Below are 10,716 nucleotides of genomic sequence, written 5' to 3'. Positions count from 1 at the left end.
CTGAAGCATAAACTGTATATTTAATTATTTTACATGACGTGATTGGGTTTAAAGCCCGTGTGTGTTTACCATTTCGTATAAGTTCAACGGTACCACTTTTTATTCTGCAACATGCTCTGGAAATACGATTCGATGAATTCAACTTTTGGATCTAGACTACATGTATAGGCCTAGATGTGAACTTTGGCTTTCGAGAAGATGGACGGTCACTCCAGACCTTTCCCTCTTACTTTTTCCCATGGACATGAAATATCTAACGTCATCTCTTGTTTCCTTTTCAGTTTAAACTTAAAACAGTATATTGTACAACAATAAAATAAACAAAGAGGGGAGCTAAGAACATGCGTTGATACTAGGCCTAATAATGTACAATCATACGGTAAATAAACCAGCGTTACTGAAAATAATGTTGAACAACAGGGGAAAATATATACTTTCTTGTCGAGTGTCCTGACCTGGAATCGAACCAGGGTCTCTGTCGTCAGAAAAAAACCATACTCCGTGGCATCAGCTGAGTGACCAAAATTACATAATGTAAATGTGTATAAGTCACACCCTCTCGTCCCTTCTAAAATAATTATAAGGTTCTTGTTTATTTTTGTTACGGAAGAAATTACACAAAAATCTACGTGTATGTCTGAGAAATATAATAAAAAAAATCTTCAAATTAATCCTAATAATTCAATCTACTTAAAAATAATATATCCAAAATTCCATCCCTTGAGGAAATCATTACGTCGTAATCAGAAGCGACGTTACAAAGACGTCATTTTTAATAGGTGAAAAAGTAAATTGTTAAACCAATGAAAAGTCAAGATTGAATTATTTCTGATTGTAACTACATGTACAATGATACTAGGCCTATTATAATTTTTATTTATTGATGTAATTGTTACATAAATGTACATGTATGTAAATTGAATACCATTTATATAATACATGTATCAATTCTTGAAAACAACAGCGTTTGTGTTTGATACAAATGATCGAGCTGTTTAAGCAAATCTCTTTGTAAAACTACATGCTATACATATTCTATGTACAGGAAATAATAAAGTAGATGTACTGTTCTGGCGCCTTTGTTTTGGTTCACCAAGTGCTTGTCTCTACCGAGAAAAATGTACTCGATAGAGTACAGTCAGATACAAGGTTGGCTGATTTTCTCAGTATCCAATGTCTGATCACATCGTACATTCGGAAGTATTCAATTTAGCTAGCTATCACTGAGACACAGATGAGAAAAGCGTGGGTTGTTTGTTACATAAGTATATATAGATCTATATCGCTGTGTATAACTGGCGGATTAGAGCGATAGCAGCGCCCCCTGAATGAAACTACGCAATAAGATCGACTGTCTTTGTTTACACGCTAACACAACCGCCATTGTATAGTAACTGTCCCCGTAGCGACTTAGTTGGAAAGGGTGTCCCCAAATAAACTGTCGAGTTGCCTATCTCTGTCCATTGTTTACCGGGTACCCATGGGATTGGCGAGTCTTTGTGGTGTGATTGTTGTGAAACTCAGTTGCTGATTCATCAGAATATGGCGGGGCCATTCGGTTCGTGCTGAGTCATCATATAGCACTGCGTCACAATATCGAACAGAAACGAAGTCCACGGGCGCAAAATACGCAACGAGCCGAGAACTGCCGAGTCGCATTTTTACTACGTAGAAACAAATCTACAAGTTTTCACATTGACTGCGAATCTAGAAGTTGGATATTATTTCAGTGAATTATTCTAAGGAATACCTTTAAAACATCTGTGAAGTTGGTTTAGAAGAAAACACGAAAAATGAGTAAAAAGGTGAGTATCGGTTGTATGTCGGTCACCATGCTGTTTGTACTACGAATCCTATGGCGTGCTAGCTTTGTTTACGTTTTTGTTGACATTCACAAATTCGCTTCATGTGCTACCATTAGCCACTTGAAGTCGATTTATAGTCACTATATAGTTAATATTTGATAGTTTTTCACATATTCCATCATGCAGACATGAAAATATGGTGTTTGTTGCTTTGTTTACTTGTTGAGAAATTACGCTGATCCGAGCCTATTGTGACTAGTCCACGTGATGCTTTGTGTGAGTGTACTGCGCAGGAAGGAGAGTCTCTAGTAAACAAGACATTTTGAACGTATTAAACTAACAGTCTATTTGTTTGAATTTATATATACATTGGATTTTCTGTTTGTGTGGTAGTTTTGTTTATCTTTCAGATATAAATTCATATCGAAGTGTAAAAATTCCAAAGGTGAATTTCGTTATATATATCCACAATTTAAACGTTGTTTCCCTCCATAAATAAGTTATACGAATTCAAAATCTTTTCGTTTTACCTAAGGTGTATTCAGAAAATATCAGCTGGATTTTATGTAGGCCTAATTCCGGAAGAAATAACGACAAAAAGAAAATAATAATAATAAAAAGAAAACATGTAGATTTCTATCTCTTTCATACAAAGTTATTTTTTAAACGATTAACTTTTGTTAAACGATTTTGTATAGATAAAGGTCTAAAGATCCTTAAAACGGAACAACCAACTGTTGCCATTATAATGTCTAATACATTTAGAATTATGAATCAGCCATTGTTATTGAAAAATCAATACAATGGACGTGTAATTGTAATTGTTCATTCTAAATGATTTGTTTAAATGTGAATATTTTGATCTTGTGAAGAAAGAGACATCGCCAGTCTTTAACATTAATGACGTTAAATTAATAATTCAGTGAATAAAATGATGAGTTTTAAAAGGAGAGATGGAGAAGAAACCTGTTTGATCATCAGTTCCGACAGAAAAATCAATCAATATTATGAGTTTTTTTCACTGGCTGGTGTTATTCATCGGTATGAGTCACACGGCCGTTCCATTTTCGGATTGTATACTGTGGCTGGGCCGAGTCTCCGAGGAGACGTGTGGAGGAATGGGCCCACCTCGTCATCACACAATAGCAGCGTCGTCTAACAGGTGCCCTTTGTTGTCTGTAGATCATCGTGTTACTAGGAAGTGGAATTGATGGAATAAATAATTTCTTCAAGATCCCTTTATTGTATCTCCAGATTTAATAAATAAAGGAGAAGATATGTAATAAACCCATTTCGTCGTGTGTGTCACAAAGACTCAAATGTCGACTCTTCTATCATAGTCAGTGGTTAATTAATTTCTTTGTTTCCGCTCGCATGTGTCACTCGTGCTTCAATTATTCTGTAAATTAATTAGAAGTTTTAATGTTTGAATATTTTAATAAATACGCGCTACTTTATACGTAAGGTTGTTCTGTACGGTATTTGTGTATTGTCCGTGATCAGCAGTATTTTGTAACAATCGATAAACTGTGCCGCGTATACAAACTAGATCTACCTTGCCGAGCGCATTCCTGGTGACGTCGTGGCCGAGACACGATCGAGAGGTAGATGTAAAAGTGTAAATAACCCTTACAGATTAAGGTCAACGGTCTGTTATTGGCATCTCTCCCACGGCGCGAATGAAAACTGTGTATCGACAATATCTAAAATAACTCAGGAAGCTTCTAGATACAGGTAAACATTGCGTCTAATTATAGGTATGATTTAAATGGAACAGTGGAGAGCGTCATGTTTATTATTTGTTATGAAATACTGGTTACCAACCACGCTAACAGTAGGAACACTGTTGTTAGGTGGCTGTCGTAATACAAATAAATTCCAATTGGAAAAACCTGCCCGGTAACGGTTGCTATTATCATCAACTCGTATTGGGCCTCATCCAAAACTACTAAGCACCTGTGTATGTTTAGATCTGCGTATTTGGCAGCCTCGCATATTTACACCGAACCGATTCATAAAACTGCGCAGTTTATTCTCAGCCATTAGTTCAAACTATTTATGTTATGCAAGGAGATATTTTCATTATTTAGAATAAAAATATACACAAGCTGTCCAATTTGTACCATCATTGTAATGAAAGAAATGAGAAATTGAGGACCTTGCTTAATAAATCACCTATTTTATCTACGACGACCGAGATCTGAAACGTAATGTAGATATATGCCGACACGCAATAAATCTCCCTTGATGCAATTTACAAAAAAAACCTCAAAAAGCATTTAAAATTCAAATGTTGAAAATTTGAGCTCGATCCTGTTAGAGTATTCGCGTTACAAGGTGAACTGCCGGGACAAGTTGTTTGTGTTCTCGAGTTTGACATGTAAAATAAATCACTTGGTATTCTAGGAATTTGTTTACGTTGTCTTCTTGTTCTACGTGTTCCCAAGTTACTATTAATAAACATATTTAGTACAATGAAAAGGTAAGGCGTAAGATGAATCACATAAATTTGGTTTTTCCGACAAGTCTACTTGACGAGAAGCCATTTTCTTTATCTTTTAAAACTGCTGCATGATCACTGTAAATATATAGATTGCGTCAGTCGTGTGACTATGATTAAAAGTTGTTTATAGAGATCACGCACCGACTCGCCTTAACACAAGGAAGTATGCTTCCTCTAAATAATACACCATAAAACGTGTTGTCAGTGTCTATGTTACCCTTTTATAAGCTGACTAGGAGGTTTACACCGCGACTGGGTACAAAGAAGGCACAATAGCATGTCCTTGTAATCTTGTTTATTGTCTATAAAATACATATTGTACATCCGTATGGATTGCATCATATTGCGCTATATATGTAATGCTATACACAATAAAACAGAACAAAGAATACATACAAATGATAAAATTACTAATAAATGAGTTGAGAACGTAAGTTCTTTTAAATGTGAGAAACATTTTAGAGACGGGGCGAATAAAAATTGGTTTGTTGCCGACTCCAATATCAGAGACAGATAAGCTACAGTGTGATGTGATAGGTCGAACAATAAATTACCAATACAATAAAGAAACAAAGGCAGTTAAAAGCATAGAAAATCCTGCCTACAGGAAAGACCAGCTGCTCCAGAAGAGTGAACGTCTTCTTTCTCAAGAATAATTTTCATAGAAATCAAGACTGGTCTTGCATTCAGTCACAATTCAGAAGGAAGAGTAGACGCTTTAAGTTCAAAGATCTACAAATAAATCCAATTGCAAAGGAACATATAACTTAACCAAATAGCAGAATATTGTTTACATCCCATGGTCGTATTGAAGTAAGCGTGTTGACAATCTCAAATATTTCACTCTAATAAATGTTACTGTCATTGCCCAGTTACTTATGTCTTTGTTTCATTCATTTCCAGATTTTCATGTCCTTGGTGAAGTCGGAAAGTGAGCGCGCCAACAGGGTGCCCGTAGTGGTATCCCACAATTCCCAGTTGACGGATGACGAGTTGGTCGCCATGACGGTCAAGGAACTGAATAGGATATTGAAAGGGATGCCGCGGGAAGAGGTAGTGAAACTCAAGCAGCGGAGACGAACTCTTAAAAATCGTGGTTATGCTGCAAATTGTCGGGAAAAGAGGTTGTCGCAAAAGGAAGAGTTGGAATACGAAAAAGATCATCTTCGTGCTGAGGTCCATAGGCTGAGGCGGGAAAATGAAGGTGTCAAAACAGAGCTCGGGTCGCTCAAGGACAAATACGATGCGCTGCAGAGGTTTGCCGAGGCTAACCGGATCAAAGTGTTAACACCACCCCTCATGTTCAGCCCACCTCATCATCATCACATGGACGCCATGATGGTCAAGTCAGAACCATCGCAGGCGTAGCTTCCGCCATTTCTGTCTGACTCTCGCTCTTCTATATGTGTCCGTAACTGTGTTGGATTTATTTATTTGTAAACGTATGTTTTTGAACGATCGTTTGACTTTCTACTATGTATAGTGGTATGTTGTCAGTCTTTGTGTAGACTTATAATGAAACTGTGTCAAATATGTGAATCAATGGAAATATTCGCTCAGTGTGGTACTGGACTGATACACACGGTGTGTTCATTATTATGGATCGGTAACCCTTTGTCAAGTGACCTGTCAAATTAGGACAGGTGATGTACTCTGTCCTTGTAAGGACAGGATTTGGACTGAAATTCCTGTTTAGTTGAGACAGGAGATGGACTAACTAATGCTTTGTCCTGTCTAGGACAAGTTTCGGACTAAAACCCTTACTAGTCGAGACACTGAATCCACAAACAATTTATCAGAATCAATTTGCTCCAATCAGCTAGAAGTCTTTTGTAACTGTTAGAAATTACTCACAAATATTATAACAAGTGTTACGAATGTTCAATTAACTTGGCAAAGGCTTACATTTCTAAAATTAACGAAAATATGATAGATGCTAAAATATGAGGCGAACGGTGCTGTAGACTAGACGATTTTTATACGGTCATATCATTGAAGTTAGAGATTTTATATTTTGATACCAATAGCGTGTGTTCATCCTTATAACGATGGTTGTGTATTTTGAATAATGTTTTGATGAAGAGGGGTGTGGTCACACATGGTAAACTTGACCACACCTACTCGTCAAAGTTCCAAAACATGAGGCAGTGGAGTTCCAGCTGTTCGTGTCATGTTTCATCTACATAGGAACTAATTTGTTTTGTAAAAACGTCATTTTCATCATTAGATCAATGTTGATTTCGTAGGATTTGTGAAATGTCAAGACACGAGAAAGGGAAATCCAGTCCATTTGTCCACATCGAATGCTATTTTTTTGACAAATTGTATATTTGATCATCATTCCATCAATTTTACATAGACGTCTGCTATTGATATGTAAGACTGTTATATAAATCATACTACATAACTCTCACTTTATCCGTATAACATATTGGACCGCTATCTTTAAACTTGAAATGATAAAATAGAAATGACTGAACATGTTTGCCAAAAGGTATTCTTTTTATTTGTTCATTCTGGAAACTGTATTGAAACCAATTTTGATACTTGAAATTGGAAGATGATACCATTATTGGTAAAAATATAAATTCATACAAAATAAAGGTATCATTTTCTTATAATTAGCATATTCTTGCCAAAATTCAGTGCTTGAAAAAGTTGGTATGTCGAGCAATCAGCCTTGGTCCTCCTTTCGTTTTCTCGTCGGTATCAGAAAAGAATTATCGGATGTGTTTCGTGTAGTGTTTAACGTTCTATATAGGACAGTTTTCTGTCGGTGTGAGGCAGTGTTGTGTATATTGTTGTAAGAGCTATTTTGGGTGTGTCCAACATGACACTTGAGGTTTTTATTTTTGCCGGATATGAACATTCCAGTTTAAAACGTGTACATTGACGGTAATTGTTTACCGTCAGGAAATGGCATGAAACATTTAAAAAGAAATGTTCTACGTGTTTTTGGAAAGGTTGGAGACAATTTTCGACAAGTGTTTTAGAGGGTGACTGATATAGTAGCCTCTTGGTTTATAACTTCATCATCATGTTTCTGGGTGTATACAATGGAGGCCAAATTAACGTTAATATATGTAATTTTTTCCTTGGTTTAGTTTATCTGTTTCCGTTCTTATTAATTTCCAAATACGTATTCCTCATTATCATTCCTATCTGTGGTTCCATCAGACACTAGCCTCTGCTAGACACCTGTTTAGCCTACCAAACGGCAGTATGAATCATCAGTGCTGCGTTCATTGTCTGCCATGCTGCCAGCATGTTGTCTGGACGATTGGTTATTTAGAGAGTCACATACTGTTCAGACCAGAGGTACTTTCTGTTATATCACATTACATTCTGATTGTTTTTATTACATTTTTGCCGTCCATTTTGTCACCAGTTTATGATACTAACATTATTTAGTTACTAACACACCCCTTCTCTTATTGTTTGGAACAATGCTGTTGGATTACAATTGCATAATGGTAGATTTAGTTGAGAGATTTGCCGTCTGCTGCCGGTCCATTGTTAAGCGCACGGTATCGATTTTGGCGGTAGATGATGTCAGACCCCATATGATGGATGGGGAGTGTTGGAATGTACTACTACATACCATACAACCAAATATTTCACGCTTGGCTGCATTTATACATAAATCTTAGACAGGTAAACTACTGGGCGTAGATGTTATACACAGGACAGGTAAACTATACCTATATCACTTGGAATAAAGCTGATTCAGCCATTCCAATATATAATATCGCACAATCGGGCTTTTGTGACGAATCTGTCAGCTCAGCGAAAAACTTGATTCTGACGACGATGCGGAAATGGCGAGAAAATCCGCGGAGTGTATTTTAATGTTGTTTTAAAGGGGGGTCGTAGTACTATATATACTGTAGTAATTTCTATGTAGTTGGTTGGTTTTGTCCTAATTTCAGTGGAGTATCCAGTAATATACACAGATCAGATTAAATACGCGAGCAATAAAAGGGGGTCACAATTACAGCTCACCACAATGTTTTGAGGTTTAGTTTTTGAAAAATACAGCTTGACGTCATACAATGTAAAATAGTTCTTCATTTTTCACTGGTTTGTGTTTGCAAATTAAGTACAAAAATATCTACATGGAGTGTGATTTTTGGAGAAATAGACTTAATTGTATATGATGATGATTGAAACAAGATTGTGGTTTTATAAGATAAATGTTCAGCACGGGGCAGATACATTTGGGTGATAAAGAGTTGTAGCGGTTTAGATGGAGGACCATCTTGTTACAGGGTTCTGTGTATTGGCAGACATTCCATTTAGATATTTATGATGTTTTTGACATGTTGAGTTTTCTCTTAACGATTATACGGGATTGTTTCCAGAAAGAAACTTTGTTATTATTTGACGATAGTGCTTGTGTTAATGTAGTACATATATAATATATATATATAGATATATTTACGTGTATCCATGTTTGTGTCTTGTTACGTTTTTATCTTGCTGTACATATTTCAGAATATATTATCCCAGGACTAGACAACGTAACAATGGTCTAGTGTTTATTTCATTAGTTTGTAAAACCTTTTTTTTCGAGCAATCGCTGGGCAATTCCCTTTATCATGTCAATTTTTTTTTATTAATTTTGATTTTATTTTTATTGAAAAATTTTGTTTTCATGGAATTCTGTAAGCATGTTTTCGGATGTAAGTTAATGTTATCTCAGACATTTGATGGTCAAAACATAATCAAATAGACATTTACCAAAACCTAGAGAGTAAAGCACATGCTACCAACTGGATGACTTGATTTTATGAAATATCAATCTTTATCCTATCCCTCTTTGTGAGAAAGTTTATTTTGACTAATACAGTATTCCGGATAAATTCTTTTAGCTACCCGAAAAAACATAAGCGTTTTGTTTTTCAAATTTGATAGGGAAACAAGAATATCACCAATATGGATTGATCAAATTCAAAAGGTTTTAGTTGTTGGCACGCGATCCATCAAAATAAAATTGAAAAAATAGGACATGACGATAAGTTGATCTATTTATAGAATTGCTTGTTTTATGGGCCAATCTATTAAAGTTGTGCTGGTGACGAGTTATGATATATATAGAACAGCTGATGACGAGTCAATCTATTTATAGTCTCACTGGTTACGAGTCAATCTATTTATAGTTGTGCTGACAACGAGTCAATCTATTTATAGTTTAACTGGTTTCGAGTCAATCTATTCATAGTTGAACTGGCAACGAGTCAATCTATGTTTTCACAGCTTTGTGTATAGTCCTTGCTGGGGATTAATAATAGATTAATTATGATTATATTCTGCTGATCACAAGTATATATTTATTTGACATGTATGAAATTAAAAAAACGTACGTGAACGGAATGTATGGTGCAATAGACTTGTATGTCGATGGAATTGGATGGAGGTTTTCTTCAGGCAGCTCATGTTTAATATGTTTACAGTTTATCGATAGACAAGCTTGATTAGTGCTGTGTTTGTTACAGTGGTTACGTACTGTATTTCATTATCAGATGATTTTTTGGTTTCTTTTTATGTGATATTATTTATACATGTAAATATCCTAGACGTAGTGTCCAAATTTTTTTGTTTTGTTTGTAGTTTTATGCAAACATTCTAATCTGTGTCACATTTACTCGATCAAGTCTAAAGAAATCTTAAAGAACAATGCTAAATGTGTTTTGCTTTTATATTGAAAAGACATAATTTAGTCATCATTAATTTGATAAAGGTTATACTTTGAGCTTATTTTAAGAGTTATCAAGTTCGAGTAAATGATGACCAGGTTGTCATACATTATTTGTACGACTAATCAAACGGGAATCCAGTAATATTGCTCACAACCCGCGTATAAGGTGACGTAAGTACACAAAAGATGGTAGTTTAGATTCTCTTGATTCACGACCGATATAACCACCTTACATACTGGGTGGCTAACTTTGGAGTATATTGACGAAGGCAACCGATGAGGAATTAATTCCTATTCAACATTGCAGACTTATTTTCACATCTGATGAAGTGTAAATAGGCTTGTATGTACCATACATCATCACATTCTGAGACTCAAGGATCATAGGTTGGGCGCTTACGCGACCTTACTGTAGGGGAGAATGTAATTTATGTCAGTGTGTAAAAGATAAGAGTCCTCTCACTCATTACTCATTGTATCATTTTCATTCAATAAAAGTTTGAAAACTAATTACATGTCTTGTGGTTTTGTATTCAATTTCGAGATGTTCTAAGATCTCCACAAAACGTACTGTAACGTTTGTTACTCTGGACGGGCTAGCATCCCGGAACAATGCCAAATGGATAATTGGACGGTGAAACTAGCAGCATTTCATTTGAAACTGAATCGGATTAGATAAAACAAATTGTAAATCTGCTTAGGGATTTAAT

The 10,716-nt window shown here is 35.6% G+C and overlaps 1 protein-coding gene across 1 annotated transcript; it reads left to right on the top strand.

Annotated features, from left to right (window-relative positions):
- The first annotated feature begins 1,269 nt into the window (after positions 1–1,269).
- On the top strand, positions 1,270–10,516 carry LOC138323417 (transcription factor MafK-like). The gene is made up of 2 exons (XM_069268026.1): positions 1,270–1,805; positions 5,212–10,516. Exons 1-2 carry the CDS (start codon positions 1,794–1,796, stop codon positions 5,674–5,676), a joined length of 477 nt encoding a protein of 158 aa, XP_069124127.1. The 5' UTR covers positions 1,270–1,793; the 3' UTR covers positions 5,677–10,516.
- The last annotated feature ends 200 nt before the right edge of the window (positions 10,517–10,716 follow it).

This window comes from Argopecten irradians, chromosome 5 (genome assembly GCF_041381155.1).
Source record: "Argopecten irradians isolate NY chromosome 5, Ai_NY, whole genome shotgun sequence".
In the NCBI taxonomy this organism is placed as follows: domain Eukaryota; kingdom Metazoa; phylum Mollusca; class Bivalvia; order Pectinida; family Pectinidae; genus Argopecten; species Argopecten irradians.
Note: the sequence above shows the minus strand (reverse complement) of the source record. Positions and strands in the feature narration are given on the sequence as shown.